This window comes from Pan paniscus, chromosome 15, assembly GCF_029289425.2.
Source record: "Pan paniscus chromosome 15, NHGRI_mPanPan1-v2.0_pri, whole genome shotgun sequence".
Taxonomy (NCBI): domain Eukaryota; kingdom Metazoa; phylum Chordata; class Mammalia; order Primates; family Hominidae; genus Pan; species Pan paniscus.
In genome coordinates, this window is record NC_073264.2 from 65086094 (window position 1) to 65106905 (window position 20812).

General features: G+C 37.6%; 1 protein-coding gene across 9 annotated transcripts in view; it reads left to right on the top strand.

Moving 5' to 3' along the window:
- The window catches only part of SYNE2 (spectrin repeat containing nuclear envelope protein 2), a 368901-nt gene that overhangs the window by 116866 nt on the left and 231223 nt on the right, over positions 1–20812 (top strand). For all 9 annotated transcript variants that reach the window (XM_034937677.4, XM_034937678.4, XM_034937679.4 and 6 more), the window contains exons 12-20: positions 6688–6852; positions 8029–8141; positions 8976–9138; positions 10779–10857; positions 11114–11301; positions 12735–12899; positions 13842–13991; positions 16568–16729; positions 20517–20675. In XM_034937677.4, the coding sequence (XP_034793568.1) occupies positions 6688–6852; positions 8029–8141; positions 8976–9138; positions 10779–10857; positions 11114–11301; positions 12735–12899; positions 13842–13991; positions 16568–16729; positions 20517–20675 (1344 nt within the window). The remainder of the gene's footprint in view (positions 1–6687; positions 6853–8028; positions 8142–8975; positions 9139–10778; positions 10858–11113; positions 11302–12734; positions 12900–13841; positions 13992–16567; positions 16730–20516; positions 20676–20812) is intronic.

Here is a 20812-nt window from a genome sequence, read left to right on the forward strand (position 1 = left end):
GAAGAGTATTAAAATCTGTGGGAATCTGTCTTCAATGCTGTCAAATTTTGCTTCGTGTATTTTAAAACATTGTCATTGTGTGTACATGCTTATGATTACTTTGTCTTCCTGAGGACTTCTACCATTATGAAATATTCCTGCTTATCTTTAATAATACTGTTTTTCTTGACATCTAGTAATATTATACTTAATCTTATACCAGTATAGTCATTCCAGTCTTCTATGCTGACTGTATAGTACATCTTTTTCCTTCATGTACTTTTCATCTATTTGGAGTCTTTATATTCAAAGTGTATCTCTATAAATGACACCGTTGTATCTTGCTTTCTTACCTACTCTGCCAATCCCTGTCTTTTTTTTTGAGATCGAATCTCACTCTGTTGTCCAGGCTAGAGTGCACCAGCACAATCATGGCTTACTGCAGCCTCAGCCTCCTAGGCTCAAGCCATCTGCCTGTCTCAGCCTCCCAAGTAGCTGGGACAACTGGTGTGTGCCATCACACCTTTCAAAGTTTTAAATTTTTTGTAGAGATGGAGTTTTGCCATGTTGCCCATACTGGTCATGAACTCCTGGCCTCAAGCAATGCCCCTGAATTAGAATTTTCGGCCTCCCAAAGTGTTGGGATTACAGGCATGAACCACCATGCCTAGCCTATCCCCTCTCTTTTAATTGTAGTGCTTAGTCCACTTAGTATAATTGTTGAAATAGTTCAATTTAGGTATATCATTTAACTCTTTGTTTTGTTTATTCTCTCTGCTTTTTCTATCTCTGTTTCTTCCTTTCTTTCTTTTTTCTTTTCTTTTCCTTTTTTTTTTTTTTTTTTTGAGATATAGTCTCTCTGTCTCCCAGGCTGGAGTGCAGTGGTATGATCGTGGCTCATTGCAACCTCTGCCTCCTTGTTCGAGCGATTCTCCTGCCTCAGCCTACCGAGTAGCTGGGATTATAGGCACCCGCCACCATGCCTGGCTAATTTTTGTATTTTTATTAGAGACAGAGTTTCACCATGTTGGCCAGGCTGGTCTCGAACTCCTGACCTCAAGTGATCTGCCTGCCTTGACCTCCCAAAGTGCTGGTATTACAGACGTGAGCCACTGCACCTGGCCCCCGTTTCTCCCTTTTTTGCCTGGTTTTGGATCATACGTTTTTTAAGAATTCCATTTTAATTTGTTTATTGACTTGGCTTTACTTCTTCCTATCATGTTTTTAGTGGTTGCTCTAGGGATTATAATATACATTATAAAATTTTTACAGTCTACTTAGAGGGTTTTTGTTTTGTTTTGTTTTGTTTTGAGACAAGATCTTTGTCGTCCAGGCTGGAGTGCAGTGGCTTGATCACGGCTAACTGCAACCTCTGCTTCCCGAGCTCAGTCAATCCTCCCACCTCAGCTTTCTGAGTAGCTGGGACTACAGGCATGCATCACCATGCACACTTAATTTCTTTTGTATTTTTTTGCAGAGAAGGGGTTTCACTGTGTTGCCCAGGCTGGTCTTGAACTCCTGGGCTCAAGGTATCCACTCGCCTTGGCCTACTGAATTGCTGGGATTACAGGTGTGAGCCACCACACCCACCCTTAGAGTTGTACAATATCTAAGTTATTATACAACTTTTTGTAACATGTAGAAATCCTGCAAGCAAATTGATCCATCTCCCATTATTTATGCTATAGTGGTTTTATATATAAATATACATGACACATGTAACATATGTCTTAAAATCCTCAGGACCATGTTATCATTTTTTTTTGCTCTAAACAACCATATATTTTAAGGAAATTAAATGAAAAAATTAATCTTTTATATTTATCTAGGTATTTCCCATGTTCTTAATTTCTTTCTAGAGATCTGAGTTTCTAGTGAGCTCAGTTCCCTTCAGCCTGAAAACTTCCTTTCACTTACTTTACAATACAGGGCTGTGAGTGACAAATTCACCTAGTTTTCTTTGATCTCTACATATGTCTTTATTTTGCCTTCATTAAAAAAAGACTTTATTGAGGAATAATTTATGTAACATCTCATTTTTAAATGGATAATGAAATGATTTTTAATACATTTATAGAGTTATGACAGGAACTGTGTGGTCCACAAGTCAAAGATACTTAATCTGGCTCTTCACAGGAAAAGTTTGCTGACCCTTTGCTTGGCTGTCAGGAGTGGCAGCCTGTTTTCAGAATACATTTTCCACACCATTTACTAAGTGTATTAAATAGCAGTCCAGTGGCTTAAAAGAGCTACTGTTTTAGACAACCTAATTTTGAAGAACTTGGAGCTCCTAGAATCTTCCCATCAGTGTGGTGCTTATTGCATTGTCAGTTTCTATTCTGATCACTGCTTTGAAACGGACTCTTGTGAAGGATAAGACCTGTCCTTGACAGGTCCTCAACAAAGTGGAAGGCAATGAAGAAGATATTGTCTATATAGTTCAGGCTGTTCCAGGCCACAGAGACCTGGCCTGATTTTGTGAAATATGGAAAAATTGCCCAAATAATGAGAAAAACCATAAAAAGAACTATTTTACAAGATTAAGTACTGTAAATTGGTAATAGCTTGAAAATCCATTCCTCAGTCAGGTAAACTGCAGCTCAGTTTCTTGGTGTGGCAAAATGAGACATTGCTAATTTTAAAGTCATTGAGGACATAAAAGTTGAAACCATGTATGCAGTTTCTGGTTCAATAGTTTGAGAACAGAGATTTCTCAGAGTATCATAGTAAATGGTTTCATACTGAGCCTACTGTAGAAAATAGCAACATTATGTTATTTTGACCTGTTAAGATCTTACATAAATTTTCAGCCAAATCGAAAAGTAATTACTGCAGAAGGGAAGTGTTAAGTGAGAAAGAAGAGGAACGAAAGGTAAACATTGCCTTCTGTTCTTCCTCTTCTGCCTGCTGTATAAATATTGAGTGTAGCCCTCAGTCGGAAAAAACAGGTTTGGTTTAATTCAAAATATATGCAGCTGTCTTTTGGTTGTGCAAAGAATAATAGTTGAACTAGAGGTATTGCTCTTAGCCTCTCTTTAACTCAATTATTTATCAAATTTCTGTTTTATCTTTTGGCAAATGTACAAGTAATTAGACACACTAAAAGTACATGCTAACTTGTTTATTTGAAAATTCACAAAAATGGCTGGGGGCAGTGGCTCATGACTGTAATCCCAGCACTTTGGGAGGCTGAGGCAGGCAGATCAGTTGACGTCAGGAGTTCAAGACTAGCCCTGGCCAACATGGCAAATCCTGTCTCTACTAAAAATACAAAAATTAGCCAAGCATGGTGGCACACACCTGTAATCCCAGCTACTCAGGAGGCTGAGTCAGGAGAATCGCTTGCACCTGGTAGGCGGAGGTTTCAGTGAGCCGAGATATGTATCTAGCCTGGGAGACAGAGTGAGACTCCGTCTCAAAACAAAAAGAAAAAAAATTTACAATAAAGAAATAACTTTTTTCATTTTTCTTTCATCTGGAGACATAATGGCAAATAGTTAATGATTTACGATTGTAGAATTGGCCAGGTGCAGTGGCTCACGCCTGTAATCCCAGCACTTTGGGAGGCCGAGGCGGGCGGATCACCTGAGGTCAGGAGTTCGAGACCAGCCTGGTCAACATGGTGAAACCTCGTCTCTACTAAAAACACAAAAATTAGCCAGGTGTGGTGGTGTGTGCCTGTAATCCCAGCAACTGGAGAGGCTGAGGCAGGAGAATTGCTTGAACCTGGGAGGTGGAGGTTGCAGTGAGCTAAGATTGCAGCACTACACTCCAGCCTGGGTAACATACCGAGAGTCCATCTCAAAAAAAAAAAAAAAAAAAAAAAGGTTGTAGAATTATCTTTGCCATATGCCTTTTGAGAAAATTAAACTTGCAAGATAAAAACAAGCAAAACAAAATGGAAAAACTGTAACATCTAATGCTTTCATTTTATGCACAGTTCCATTTGACTGCCTTAAAGGAACCCAGCTTTGTCCTCATTTTGTATACCTGGGTACTTGGTTAAATATCTTTTAGATATTTGCTTTTGCATATGATGGGTACCCCATAAATGTTTTTGAATGAATTAATGTTGAAGTAATCTCTCTAATATACAAATTTTTGCCTGTTTAAAAAACAATAGAACTCAACTGGGCTCATGCCTGCAATCCCAGCAGTTTGGGAGGCCAAGGCAGGAGGATTGCTTAAGGCCAGGAGTTCAAGACCAGCCTGGGCAACATAGTGAGACCTTGTCTCTACAATAAAATAATAATTTTAAAAACCTCAAACAATAAAAACAGTGCATTTAGTAGAATTAGACTGGGTAACAGAAAGATAAAATACAGACTTAAGACCAGTACTTTTCATTAGAGAAAGTTGAGTGAAACAAATTTTAATTTGTGATTGATCTTCATATGAGTATCAAATAAATGAAAAGAGGCTTATTTGGCTCATGTTTCTGCTTCTGTACAAGAAGCGTGGCACCAGCATCTGCTTCTGGTGAGGGCCTTAGGCTACTTCCATTCATAGTGGAAGGCAAAGGGGGAGCTTTTGTATAGAAATCACATGGCAAGAGAGGAAGTGAGAGCGAGAGAGACAGAGAGAGAGAGGAGGTGCCAGACTCTTTTCAGCAACCAGCACTCATGGGAACTCAGCTCCTGTTAGGCCCAGCCCCGATACTGGGTATCAAACTTAAACATGAGATTCAGAGGAGATAAACATTCAAACTGTACAGCAGTAAGTTTGTGTAAAAAGTCACATTCTTTTTTTTGAGACGGAGTCTTGCTCTGTTGCCCAGGCTGGAGTGCACTGGTGTGATCTTGGCTCACTGCAGCCTCCACCTCCTGGGTTCAAGCGATTCTCCTATTTCAGCCTCCTAGGTAGCTGGGACTACAGACATGATCCACCATGCCAGCATACATATATATACATATACATATATATATGTATATACGTGTGTGTATATATATGTGTGTGTATATATGTGTGTATATATGTATATATGTATATACATATGTATATACACTGTGTATGTGTGTGTGTGTGTGTACATGTGTGTGTGTGTGTATATATATATATATATATATATGTATCTTGAGACAGGGTCACACTCTGTCGCCCAGGCTGGAGTACAGTGGTGCGATCTTGGCTCACTGCAACCTCCGCCTGCCTGGCTCTGTGACGTCACTTAACACACTTTCCTGTAACCATGTTCTTGGCTGCTTCTCTGGATAGGTGGTTCAGGCAAGAGCTGTGGCTTTTATTTATCTGGTTTACACTCTGACATAGGGGGTTGTATTAAATTGCTCTTCCATTCATACACGACACATGGAGCCGGGCAGGGCCCTGCTCTTGTTTTTATTCATTTGCTTAATTGTGTGTTGATTTCCTTTTATACTCATACCTTCTTTCCATTCTCCTTTCTCCTTGAGCCACAATTTTGATATCTTTAATGTGTTTCTTTTCGTTTTATGTTTTTGCATAATATAGATTGAATTTATGTGTATTATTTTGTTTTGTTTTTGAGACAGGGTCTTACTCTGTCATCCAGGCTGGAGTGCAGTGGCATGATCATGGCTCACTGTAGCCTTGACCTCTTGGGCTCAAGTGATCCTCCCACCTCAGTCTCTTGAGTAGCTGAGACTATAGGTGTGCACCACCACTCCTGGCTAAGTTTTGTATTTTTAGTAGAGATGGGGTTTTTCCCATGTTGCCCAAGCTGGTCTTGAACTCCTGTGCTCAACTGATCCGCCTGCCTTGGCCTCTTGAGGTGCTGGGTTTATAGGTGTGAGCTACTGCACCCGACCTTTACATGTATTTTTAAGTTGTGTACCCTTCAGGTTATATGTTGTTTCTTTTTATTTTTGAACACAGTGTATTTTAAGGTGCTTCCATGTTGGCATTTGAGCATCTAATTTTCGCCTAACTGCTGCATAGCATTAAATGATGGGTAACCATCACATGGTCCTTCTCCACACCAGAAGCTTTCTGTATCTTTATCTCCAGCTCTTAGCACAATAGGTTGTTCATAAATGTTTGGCCAATGAGTAAATGAATGAACGTGTGAGTGAGTTTTGACAACGCTTGCCGGGGGGACATCCAGGTAGCAGGGGCAGTGAGAATGAAGACACAAGAGTACAGCGAGTATTTGGAGAAGCAAGCAGTCAGAGTGTGTTTCTCACATGCTTGTGCATGCAGGGAGTGGTGGGAGGCTGAGGAAGGAGGAGATGTACTTGGATTTGGGGATGGGTGGTGCTTTCGTGAAGGACAGATATTCGGGAGATATGGTAGAGATATGTCATGTGGATATACAGTTAGGGCTAGAGAGGGAAGAAGTGATAAATCTGTATGAAGGATGTAGTGTCAGAGCACACAAGGACATACGGCATTTCAAATGATGGTCATTCAGTAGGTTAGTCTATCCTTGCTTAGAGGTGTGCTTTTAATCTTTTGAATTTCCCCCATATCTTATTGTGGATTTATCAAAACGTTTGTTTTTTCTTATGCCTTCTTTTCCTACAGCTTTTGAACAAATTATATTCCTGGTGAGCAAGTAGCTAAGTGATATTTAAAACTAAGAAATTTACCCATTAATGAAGATTTCCATGATAATTGATCACATTTATCAGACTTGGCTTCCAGAGAAACTTCAAAGAATCAAACATACTGTATGTGAGGAAATAAACTAGAAAAGTTCTACTGAAGAATATGTTCTTTTTTTTTTTTCAGATTAATGCATGGAAAATAAAGCTGAATTATGCCTTGCCCCCACCCCTCCATCAAACTGAAGCTTGGCTCCAGGAGGTAGAAGAGCTTATGGATGAAGATTTGTCAGCCTCCCAGGATCACTCTCAAGCCGTGACTCTGATACAAGAGAAAATGACTTTATTCAAGGTTGGAAAAGAAAAAAAAGAGATGTAGGAAAATACATATTTTGTTAGGGATTGTTCTTGTGGAAGACTTTGTCCTAAAAAGAAGAGAAGGATAATAGTGGATATTTGAGGATGGTTTAGAATGATTCCTCTGGGGATATTTGGGACCTAGAACGTAACTTTACATTCATGACCATTGTGCTAGTTTAAGGTTGAAACAATTAGGATAGAATCTAAATAAGGATAGAGTTCTAAAGCAACTATAAATAAAGTCTTACCAAAAAAAAAGGTCAAGGGGTGGGAGGGTGGAGAAGGGGGAGCCTGATTTAAAATTTGAGGGTCTGGGTTCTCACTAAAATGGCATGAAAAAAATTACATGAGATTTATGGTATTTGAGCCTACAAAGGAATGGAAAATACACCAATAAATAAAAGATTGTAATAATGGTTTTACTAAAGAAACTACGGTCTGCCTCTCTGTAAAATGTTCAGATTTAAAACATTTATGATGAAAAATTTTTTTTTTGAGACAGAGTCTTGCTCTGTCGTCCAGGCTGGAGTGCAGTGGTGCGATCTTGGCTCACGGCAAGCACCGCCTCCCAGGTTCACACCATTCTCCTGCCTCAGCCTCCCGAGTAACTGGGACTACAGGTGCCCACTACCACACCCGGCTAATTTTTTGTATTTTTAGTAGAGACGGGGTTTCACCGTGTCAGCCAGGATGGTCTCAAGCTCCTGACCTTGTGATCTGCCCACCTTGGCCTCCCAAAGTGCTGGGATTACAGGCGTGAGCCACCACGCCCGGCCAAAAATATTTATTCACAAAATCTTAGTTAAAGGGGGTAGTTTCATCCTAGGCAATATAGCAAGACCCCATCTCTACAGAAATTTTTTTAAAAAACAAAATTAGCTGGGTATTGTGCTGTGTGCCTGTAGACCCAGCTACTCAAGAAGCTGAGGTGAGAGGATCCCTTGAATCCAGGAATTCCAGGCTTCATTGAGCTATGATCGTGCCGCTGCACTCCAGCCTGGGTAACAGAGCGAGACCCTGTGTCTTAAAACAATAAAAAAAAGTGGGTTGTGGGGAGGGTTTTATGATTTTTTTTTGAAAAAAGATGTAATGCAAGTGAGATTGACAAACCCTTAATTACAGTGTTTGGCAATAAATATTGTTTATGTCATGCTGAATTTCTTTTCAGAGCCTGATGGATAGATTTGAGCATCATTCGAACATTCTCCTTACCTTTGAAAATAAGGATGAAAATCACTTGCCATTGGTACCACCTAACAAATTGGAGGAAATGAAAAGACGGTGTGTAACACTACCATTTCACAGCTGCTGTCACTATTCACGTTTGAGTAACAACTGATACTACAGGGACCACAAAATACAGATTTTTAGATAATTTTTACCAAGTATTCTCCTTTAAATCTTGATAACAATATCTTCACATTTTATGTAGTAGTAACATTATAGATATTATGCCAACACACCTCCTTTTTTATTGAATGGTAGAATATGGTGATGGAAAACATTCAGAAACTGAGCTCTGTATCTTGGTTTTGGGTAAGTTACTCTCTTTTTGAGCATGTTTCCACCTTTGTAAATTTAGGTTAATGATAATTGCCCTGTCCAGGTCTCACCAGGAAACTGGATCAAATGGGAGGAGGGATATGAAAGCACTTTACAAACTGTAAAATACTACGAATATTGAGATTATTTAATTCATTATCTTTTCTTAATACTCAAAAACAACTTATTAGAATAATAAGAGGGTGTTAGCCTTAATAATGAAAACTTTTAATATATAAACTTAGATTATAGTTTCATTAAGTTATGTGGAAGTTTTCAGATTTAGTAAACTATTTCATAGATCAGCATTTTATTACAGGATTTGTCAGTCGGAGAATAGTTTATTCAGAAAATGTTCTGTTTTTGATGTTTTTACCTTAGAAATGGTTGTTGTATATCTAGTCACAGTATTCGTTTTACAATGTTTAAAAAAGAAAAAGACAATGATACATCTGAATTCCATGTGCTTAAAAGAAAAAGTTAAAGCCTCAATATTTTTTAAAATGCTGAACAGATTTCTCACATTTGGTCAATAATATTAAGTTAAATTCCAAAACCTGCACTGTTTTCCAGAATCAACAACATTTTGGAGAAAAAATTTATTCTACTTCTAGAATTTCATTACTACAAGTGCTTAGTTCTTGGTTTGGTAGATGAAGTGAAATCAAAATTGGATATTTGGAACATTAAATATGGGAGCAGAGAATCTGTGGAATTATTGCTGGAAGACTGGCATGTAAGCTTTTTAATTTTGTGTCTTAGGCAACTCCTCCATCTCTGGGTGCTGTGTTTGCATTTTTCCTTGGCATGATTTCCCATTAACTCTTCGGGTTTTGAGATGGGTTTTCTTGGTAGATTTCATTAGCTTAAATATTGCATGGAGAAAAGAATTACAGGGAGTCAACCAGCAGCACAGGAAAGAGTAAAAATATAGAAAATATCACTACTTACTACCCAAGGGGAGATTAAGAGTTAACCAGGTCTATTAATGTAATATAAAAGGTTTCCATGCTTTTTTTCATTAAAAATTCCTCTTTCACTTACTTGAAATGTTAATTTTTGTTTCCTTTTCAGATGCATAGTTTCATGCAGTAATTACATTTTTCTTATAACATTTTGATCTTAGCTTACTAAATTTTACTAGCTAGGATAAACAATACATTTTCTCTTTTGTCTTGAGGCTTTCCTTTTGGGTTTAGCTCTTCTAATTTATAGGAAAAAATGTTTGAAGTGACTTGCATGTAAGTGTGTTCACATCTAAGTTAAAACTACAGCATCACAGAAATGTCAATTCTACATTTAGACTTTGTCCTTCTTTTTGTTTCCCTCCTTTTAGAGATGAGGGGGGGTGGGGCTGGGCACGGTGGCGCACACCTGTAATCCCAACACATTGGGAGGCCGAGGCAGGTGGATCTCCTGAGGTCAGGAGTTCGAGACATGGCGAAACCCTGTCTCTACTAAAAATACAAAAATTAGCTGGGTGTGGTTGTAGGCACCTGTAATACCAGCTACTTGGGAGGCTGAGGCAGGAGCATCACTTGAACCCTGGGAGGTGGAGGTTGCAGTTAGCCAAGATTGTGGCACTGCACTGCACTCCAGCCTGGGCGACAGAGCAAGACTTTGTCTTAAAAAAGAAAAAAAGAAATGGGGGGGGGAAGGAAAAATCCAAGATTGTAAATTTTATTGTAAAAATTTAAAAAAATGATAAAGAGAAATTTACTTCCAGTTTATGACTTAAACACACTAAGTTTCCAAACAGGAAGCATCATTCCAAACTAGGCTAGATTTTGAGTATTTCTATTTCTTTTTCCTTGCTTGAATTTTCATTTTTCTATTTAAATATTCATACTATTGGCACACATAAGTATACAGTAAATAGGAATTTTGAATTAGCTTAGTATTTTTTCCATAACAGAATTTGGTTAATGGTAGTTTCTGAAATGTTTTTGTGTGATGGATATCTTTTTGTAACATACACTAATATATCTAAAAAAATTACTCAATACTAATAAAGCATGTGAAATAAGAGCAGCTGACACAATTATGTAATATTAAGGAAATGTGCAAAGTAGGAGATCCTGAAATTAAATACTTAACTTGCCTTTTTTCCACAAGAGGAAAACTGTTATAGCACCATGTCACCACATTAAGATCAATTTTATCAGATGTCAGACCTATTTAATGTTCACACTCAGCTTATGTCTCCTAGATTTTCACCATCCTTCTTCCTGTTTTCCTACCAAATATGTAGTATTAAAGCCCTAAAGAAATTTTGGTAACTCTGTCCTTCGTTGAATGGCTGTATCTCACTATCTGGATTTCTTGGCACAATTTTAAAAGTAAAAACTGTCAATATGTTTTTTGTTTTCTTCCCAGAAATTTATTGAAGAAAAAGAATTCCTAGCTCGACTTGATACTTCTTTTCAAAAATGTGGAGAAATTTATAAGAATTTGGGTAAAGTGGTTCAGTTACTTTCTGATGGAATGACTGTCACTTAACAGTGATGTTTTATCTGTTGTGCTTTCTATATAATGTTTTAGAAATTAGTTTTATGTGCGTGTTTTCCTGGGAAAATTCTTGCTTTCACTTTTAATATTGTCAGAGTACATATTATTTTGCCGCTGTCAATTAATAATGCAAATATTTTTAAATAGTATTATTAATAAAAATTGTTTTCTAAGATTACTTTTTTGTTTTGTTAATATTGTAGCTGGAGAATGTCAGAATATTAGTAAACAGTATATGATGGTGAAATCTGATGTTTGTATGTATAGAAAAAATATATATAATGTGAAGTCCACTCTACAAAAAGTGCTGGCATGTTGGGCTACTTATGTGGAAAACCTTCGCTTACTAAGGGCTTGCTTTGAGGAGACAAAGAAGGAAGAAATTAAAGAGGTATTTGCAGTCTAATAGCATCTGCTCAATTTTATTTTTTAATTGTTTTATTTTGTGACCCTCATTTTCAATCCAAAGATGAGAAAACAGAGAAGAGTACACCAGTGTTTTGGAAAATTCTTCAAGGTCTTGGAAAGAATTTAGTTTCTTCCTGATAAAATTGCCAAGAGGTAGTTTTCTCCACTGGTTTGTATATACATGGTCACACACACACAATACACGCCCCCCTCTTCCCACACATAGAGCTTTCTTAAGGTATTATTTACATACAGAGTAATAGCTTTTGGGAGATGTTTTGCTAAGCTCTTTGGAGAGGAAATAAGACTTAATGTACTGGCTAGCTTATAGACACAGTTAAAATAAACTACTGTTCAGAAAGTTTTATTTTTCCATTTGGTTGAAACCTTTCAGCTCTAAAATCTTCCTGAGTTTCTATAGGAGGAAAATCAAGATACCTTAACTTATGTGTAGAGGTGTGGAAGAACTGTCAATGTAATTCATTATTGTTTTCATGTGTTATTTATGTAATAATCTGTTCTATGATTATCTGAGGTGGTTTTTCTTTCTTTCATTTGTTTTTCTCTGTTGCAGATGGCTATAGATAGCCTTTCAGATTAAACATTTCCAAAATAGAAACTAAAATTAATAGAAAATAGATTATTTGTGTTAATGTAAAATTTGTGATAATGGTAAGAGTGCAAAAAAGAGCATTTTAGGGGTTGAGTCATCACTTCTGTCACCGGTATTAGCACTAGAAATTCAAATCTTTGTCTTCCAACAGTCTTTCTGTCTTTAAAGATCTTCTATAAAAATGTACATAACTCAGAGAAAAACACGCTAAGGTTGTAATACCCAAAACTGCTAAGAAACCCTGAGCTACCAGAGAGAACTAAGAGAACTTACAGAACACTCTAAAATTTGAAGGAGACACAACAACATCCATCTGTTGGACACCATGCTGCTACTAAGTTGTTGAACCTGACTACTAAAAATGGGAACTGTTAGATAATATTTCTGGTCTAGGGACTCTCTGAAAAAATTAATGAGACAGTTAAGGCTCCATGAACTAAACAAGTTTGGAAACCTCTGCGGTAAGTTCATCAGCCATGTAGAAAGAGATAAGATGCATCATAAAAGTTCAGGACCAGGAGTGATGACAGACAGCTGGCATTTGCCAGTTAGCACTTAGTAGTGAAGAGCTAGACCAACAAGGATGGCAGACTCCTCTAAGGGGAAAGTCAGTCTCTGCAAAGAATGTTGCTTAGAATTAGTCTTGGTGCGGAGGTTGCAATGACCTTGATTGCGCCACTGCACTCCAGCCTGGGCAACAGAGCAAGACTCCATCTCAAAAATGCCTTGGTGAACATTTATTATACATAATAGAAAGACAATATCGTGTCATTAAGATAGTATGTTGCTTATGTATCATGTAGGTACCCTTTGAGACACTAGCCCAGTGGAATCTAGAACATGCTACTTTAAATGAAGCAGGAAATTTCTTAGTCGAAGTCAGCAATGATGTGGTTGGATCATCTATTTCTAAAGAACTGAGAAGGCTGAATAAAAGATGGAGAAAGTTGGTTTCAAAAACTCAACTTGTAAGTTCTTTTGATTGGTTGCAGCTTTATTTAGATATGATTCATGTACCATACAATTTACTCATTGTAAGTTCATAACCAATTGATTTCTGGTATATGCACAGTTATGTAGCCATTACCATAAAAAATTTAGAACATTTTTATTACTTCATAAGGAAACCCTAGCAGTCACTCCCTATTTTCTTCCAACCCCCACCCCCTAAGCCCTACGCAACCGTGAATCCACTGTCTTTCTATAGATTAGCCTATTCTGGACATTTCACACAATGAAATCATATAATATGTGATCTCTTGTGACTGGCTTATGTTACTTGGCATAATATTTTCAAGGTTCATCTGTATTATAGAATGTAATCGTACTTCATTCCTTTTTATTGGCAAATAATAATTCATTGTATGGATATACCACATTTTGTTTATCCATTCTCTAGTTTATACATATTTGAGTTCTTTTCACTTTTTGGGTTTTTATGAACAATGCAGCTGTGGACATTTATGTGGACACATGTTTTCTTTGAGTGTATGCTCAGGAGAGCTTTCAGTTCTTGAATCTTTCTTGAGTATATGCCTGAGAGATCTTTTAATTCTTGAACCCTTTTTACTGTAGAGCTTTCTAGTTGAAATTCACTTACCATGAAGGAAAAACAAGCATTGTTTTGCCTACTAGATTTTCAGCTCATTGAGAACATACACTGAGCCTTATGTATCTTTATATGTAGCATAGTGCCTCATAAAAGCTGACTTTTTATAAAATATTTTTTCAACTGATTCTTAACAATTTGAGATGTAGGTGTTTTATGTGAAATGCTCATATTTTATAACACTGTTGTAGTTTAATCCTAAACATATATTTGAATATATTACATCCACTTACTGTTTGTAATGTATATTAGCATAAAATAAAAATATGAGTATTACATTTCATGAAATTATTTTGTATAGGAAATGAACCTGCCACTGATGATAAAAAAACAGGATCAGCCCACTTTTGACAATTCTGGAAATATTCTATCTAAAGAAGAAAAAGCAACTGTTGAGTTTTCAACAGATATGTCAATAGAACTTCCTGAAAATTATAATCAAAATATAAAGGTAAAATAATCATACTTTGTATATTTCACTTGCAAATAGAAATAATTTAACTTTGCTATTAAAAGAAAAGATATTGCCAGGCACGGTGGCTCATGCCTGTAATCCCAGCACTTTGGGAGGACAAAGCAGGTGGATGGCTTGAGCTCAGGAGTTTGAAATCAGCCTGGGTAACGTGGCAAAACCCTGTCTATACCAAAAATACGAAAGATTAGCTGGACATGTGTTTGTGCGCCTGTGTTTCTAGCTACTTGGGAGGCTGAGGTGGGAGGATTGCTTGAGCCTGGGAGGTGGAAGTTGAAAGTGAGGCGAGATCGTGCCACTGCACTCTAGCCTGGGTGACAGAGTAAGACTCCCGTCTCAAAAAAAGAAAGAAAAGATATTGTTGAGTTGGTGGTAAATGTGTGGATTGCTAGATAACATTTACAGTATGGTCATTTCCTAGGAAAATGCTTAAATGTTTTCCCTTATGAAGTCTTTAGCATGAAAGTCTTACTTATTACACTTACTGTGCTCTCACAGACACACAGAGCAGTCCTGACTCTGAGCAGTGTAAATTGAGTTGTTATTTTCTTGAGATTACTTCTGACTAGTGCACAGAAATTGGCTACCTTTAGGCTAGTCCCTGGCCTCTGTGTGTCTTGCTTCCTTTCTGTAAAATGGGGGAAAATATTCTATTTCTTCCTTGTTTTGTTGGGTAATTCGGAGGATGACTTTAGAGTCATCCTACCAAGTATGGGAAAAGAACAAAAAATAAATTAAAAATCATATACTTGTAAGATATAATACCTATGGCTTTGGAAATGCTCCACCTTCATGATAACTTACACAGCTTTACTTAAACTACTTTTAAACTGGCTCGGACCTACTGGCATGATGGAGTGCCAGCATTTTCCTACTGTAAGAATACCTACTTAGAAAATCTGGAAAGATGTGAATTTTTGCAGTGTGCTTAAAATACTAGAGTCTTCTGATACATTTAAAATGTGATCTGACCAGGCAAGGTGGCTTATGCCTTGAATTCTAGCACTTTGGGAGGCTGAGGCAAGAGGATTGCTTGAGCTCAGAAGTTCGAGACCAACCTGGGCAACGTAGTGAAACCCTATCTCTATTTAAAATAAATAAAATAAATAAAACAGTGATCTGATTAAAAACAACTTTAAGAATGTATCTTTCGGCTGGGAGCGGTGGCTCATGCCAGCACTTTGGAAGGCCAAGGCAGGCAGATCATTTGAGGTCAGGAGTTTGAGACCAGCCTGGCCAACGTGGTGAAACCCCGTATTTACTAAAAATACAAAAATTAGCTGGGAGTGGTGGCGGGTGCTTGTAATCCCAGCTACTTGGGAGGCTGAGGCAGGAGACTTGCTTGAACCCGGGAGGCGGAGGTTGCCGTGAGCCAAGATTGCACCACTGCACTCCAGCCTGGGTGACAGACCGAGACTCCATCTCAAAAAAAAAAAAAAAAAAAAAGAGTGTATCTGTGTACTCCATAAATATAAGCCGTTATAATTTGTCAATATATAGTTTAAGAAATAATGTATCTATCATGTAAAGCTATAGTATGTCAACCTATAGATTATTAATGGGAAAAAGATTTAATTTTGTTGAAATTTGATTCTGAGTTTCTTCTTGATATTTTACAACTACCATTACTAATAGCTATATTTGTTTAAATCGCATATGAGTTTTAGAAATGTGTTTATAGTCACTTACCCTAATTTACTAAACTTTAATCTTCTTACATGTAAAATGTAGAAAATATTATCTGATAGGAATGATATTATAATTAAGTAAGAAACTGTGAACAAACTTTTTAATTTGCAAAGTGATATATACTATTTTGAAGTGTTATCATTGGCCAGGCATAGTGTCTCATACCTGTAATCCCAGCTCTTTGGGAGGTTGAGATGGGACTTAAGCCCAGGAGTTCAAGATCAGCCTGGGCAACATAGTGAGACCCCATCTCTACAAAATATAAAAACTTAGCTAGACGTAGTGGCATACACCTGTAATTCCAGCCACTCAGGAGGCTGAGGTAGGAGGATCACTTGAGCCTGGGAGGTTGAGGCTGCAATGAGCTGTGATTGTGCCACTGTACTCCAGCCTGGGCAATAAAGCGAGACCTCATATAGAAGAAAAAAGTTATTATTGTCAAAGAACTACATCTTATGTCATTAAAATATGTTTAACTAGCACTCTTCAGGAAAGAAAGTGGTGTAACTTTTTTATCTTTTATTTTTAAAGACAGACTCTTGCTTTGTTGCCCAGGCTGGAATGCAGTGGCATGATCATAGCTCACTGTAGCCCCAAACTCCTGGGTTTAGGCAATTCGCTTGCCTCAGCCTCCTGAGTAGCTAGAACTACAGGCATGCACCATTATGCCCAGCTAACTTTAAAATTTTTTGTAGAGATGAGGTTTCGCTTTGTTGCCCAGACTGGTCACAAACTCCTAGCCTCAAGCAATCCTCCTGCCCTGGCCTCCTAAAGAGCTGGGATTACAGGTGTAACTTTTTGAAAAGGAAAATTATTTTGTTATGTACATGCTGACATTTTCTCAGTAGTACTTTTGAATGTTGTAGGCTGGAGAGAAACATGAAAAAGAAAATGAAGAATTCACAGGGCAACTAAAAGTGGCTAAAGATGTTGAAAAACTCATTGGACAAGTGGAAATCTGGGAGGCAGAAGCCAAATCTGTTTTGGATCAAGATGATGTGGACACCTCAATGGAAGAATCTTTGAAGGTATGTGTGTAAAAGTATTAAGAGGGTACTTTCATGGTTGTGCATTTATGTTTTAAGTTAAATAAGAAGTTTTAAAGTAAGTAGTAATAAGCCTACAGTTTTAATTTTCTTTGTTGGGAGTTTTAAAAATGAATGGATTTTACCCCTGGATCATTTGCTGTTATTTTGCTTGAAAGCAGAGGATAGATTAGGAGACCACTGATAATACCTATGAATGTTAAGCTCTTGGACTTATTTTCTTAGCTATAACATGGGGGTTAAAATATTTTCTTGCACCAGAGGACAATGAGGAGACGAGTGAGTTCAGTCTCATTATAGCTCAGTGCAGAGTACACATAAGAGATTACATAATCAGGCTGGGCATGGTGGCTGACACCTGCAATCCCAGCACTTTGGGCGGTTGAAGTGGGTGGATCACAAGGGCAAGAGATCGAGACCATCCTGGCCAATATGGTGAAATCCCGTCTCTACTTAAAATACAAAAGATTAGCTGGACATGGTGGCGCGCACACCTGTAGTCCCAGCTACTCGGGAGGCTGAGGCAGGAGAAATTGCTTGAACCCAGGAGGTGGAGGTTGCAGTGAGCCGAGATTGCACCATCGCACTCCAGCCTGGCGACAGGGCGAGACTCTTTCTGGAAAAAAAAAAAAAAGAAGTCATACAATCTATGCTTTGAAAGTTCACCCACTGATGAAGCCACTCTCCTTTCCTTACTCAATGCAGGGATAGTGACTCATGTTGTTAGATCTCCATTCTGTCTTTATTCTCAGGCAGTCGACTCATTGAAAGGCAGTGAGGCAAGAGTGTGTCTTAATATCACTTAGTTCTCCTGGGAGTTATCATTGAGGTTTTTACTGAGTTCCAGCTCAGCTATAAAACCTACAGAGCATAAGTTACAACAAGATGGGAAGTTCCTGGAATAAAAAGGAACATTTACATGATTTTTTAAGCCTACATTTCTGAAAGGTGTATATTTCAGCATTTTGTGTTTTCATTGTGTGATAGTTTTTATTGCTTTGAAAATATTATATAAATTTATCATGCCATCTCATCTGCCAGTGCTTTTCTGATTTTATTTTTAGTATTTATTTACTCTATCTGGAATTTATTTTCTTGAAAAAAATGAGGTAGAAATTAAATATTTAAAAAATTTTTAAATAATTTAAAAATTATAGTGAACATACAAGCACACTGAAATATATTTCTATTAAGAAAGAATTAAGTAGATATTCATTGGATCAAAATATTGGATCAAGATATATTCTAAAGTAAGAAATGAAAGTTCCTAAACTGTGTGGATAATGAGATAATGTAATCTCATTTGTGGTTTTTAAACAGAGTTGTATTTTTATATATAATACATTTATATTCATAGAAAAATATCTGTAAAGATATACCTCTAACGGAGTCTATCTTAATCCCGTGTTATGCTCAGCTCCTAGTACATGGTAGACATAAAATAAATATTTTCTTTCCTTTTTTTTGAGACAGGGTTCTGCTCTGTCACCCAGGCTGGAGTACAGTGGCACAACCATGGCTCACTCGACCTCCCCAGGTTCAAGTGATCCTTCCACTTCAGCCTCCCAAGTAGCTGGGATTACAGGCATGCACCATCACACCCAGCTAATTCTTATATTTTTAGTAGAGATAGGGTTTTGCCGTATTGCCCAGGCAGGCCTTGAACTCCTGGGCTCAAGTGATTTGCCCGCCTCAGCCCCTCAAAGTGCTGGGATTGTAGGCGTGAGCCACCGTGCCCAGCTATAAATATTTTCTTTACATGCTGTACCTTTCTATTGTTTTTCAGTTTTTTTAATTACATGAGCTTTTTTGTTGGTTTTATAATTTAAAAGAGGGAAAAATTGAAATGATAAATGAATATGCTAATTTCAAAAAATTGAAATCACTGTGATTCCACTGCCCCAAGACAAATAAGATCAACGTTTACATAGTTGATATCACATACTATAACTTCTGTTTTATCATACCCATGTATATTAGTTTGTTTTCACCCTGCTGTTAAAGATATACCCGAGACTGGGCAATTGACAAAAGAAAGAGGTTTAATGGACTTACCATTCCACGTGTCTGGGAAGGCCTCACAATCATGGTGGAGGGTGAAAGGCATGTCTATGTGGTGGCAGACAAGAGCAGAGGGCTTGTGCAGGGAAACTCCCCCTTATATAATCATCAGATCTCGTGAAACTTATTCACTATTTTGAGAACAGCACAGGAAACATCTGCCCTCATGATTCAATTACCTCTCACCGGGTCTCTCTCACAACTCGTGGGAATTCAAGATGAGATTTGGGTGGGGACACAGCCAAACCATATCACCATGCCACTGTGAGTTGTAATTAAAAAATTATTTTTTGCTAACTTGAGAACTGAAAAGTGGTATCTCCTTATTGTTTTAATGGGTACTTATTTGACTACATGTAATATTGAACTATCATATATTTATTAGACATCTGTTTCTATGAATTATCTGTTCTTATATTTTCAAAATTTTCTTTGGGATCTTGGCATTTTTAAAATTGAATTATACAAGCTCTTTGAATTGTGATCCATTTTCATTTCTGTGTCAAATATTTTTGCTGAGTTGTTGACTTTGTTTATTTTATTTTGCATTGCAGGTTTTTTACATTTATGCAGTCATGTCTATCCCTACTCTTAGGCTTCGAAAGACCCTCTGCAGCGAGATAGCAGATCAGATTTTATTTTATTTTATTATTTTTTGAGACGGAGTCTCGCTCTGTTGCCCAGGCTGGAGTGCAGTGGTGCAGTCTTGGCTCACTGCAATCTCTACCTCCCAGGTTCAAGAGATTCTTCTACCTCAGCCTGCCAAGTAGCTGGAACTATAGGCGCCCACCACCACACCTGGCTAATTTTTGTATTTTTAGTAGAGGCCGGCTTTCACCATGTTGGCCAGGCTGATCTCAAACTCCTGACCTCAACTGATCTACCCACCTCAGCCTCCCAAAGTGCTGGGATTACAGGCATGAGCCACTGCCAGTTTTATTTTATTTCATTTATTTTATTGTATTTTTTGAGATGGAGTTTCACTCTTGTCACCCAGGCTGGAGTTCAGGAGCACAGTCTTGGCTCACTGCAACCTCTGCCTCCTGGGTTCAAGGAATTCTCCTGCCTCAGTCTCCTGAGTAACTGGGACTACAGGCGTGTGCCACCATGACCAGCTAATTTTGTATTTTTAGTAGAGATGGGGTTTCACCATGTTGGCCAGGGTGGTCTCGAACTCCTGACCTCAGGTGATCAGCCCACTTCAGCCTCCCAAAGTGCTAGGATTACAGGCGTGAGCCACTGTGCCTGGCCGCAGCTTGGTTTTTATGGATAATGTCTTCTTTTTGTGGTTTCATATTTCTGACCCATTTGAAATTTATTTCTGTTATGATATATAAAGATTATTTTCCAACAGCTATTTTCTCCAGTAACATTGAATTCTCCTCTCCACTACTTTGACATAGAACAAGATCATTTTAATATTTATTACCATTGTCTCAAGTTTCTTTCTATTGTCATTGTATTACTTTTATTCTTTATTTTATTGAAGTGCTTACTATACAAAGAATAATCTATAAAACATGTTCAGAATCTGATTGTATCAATATGAAATTTCAAAATGACTCCTTAAAATATCATTTTTCAGAATGCAAATTTGCCTGATTTTGGATTAATGATGAACTTTTTTGGTTTCCTGAGATTGTTTTGATTAATGTTTAACATATAATCAGAATGTGTATTGTGATCTCACTTCAATTTGTTTTAATAGCATCTTATTGCCAAAGGCTCTATGTATGATGAGCTTATGGCAAGAAGTGAAGATATGTTACAAATGGATATACAAAATATTTCAAGCCAGGAGTCCTTTCAACATGTTCTCACAACTGGGCTTCAGGCAAAGATTCAAGAAGCTAAAGAGAAAGTCCAGGTCTCTCTTTAATATTCCCTATTTAGTAATTCTGTTCTCTAAAACTGAGGGGTCACTGAGTGGGCAGTGAAGGGGGGTGATAGCCCTGTAGCTTGGAAATGTTTTGTAAAATATTACTTTTGCATTATGTTTTATTT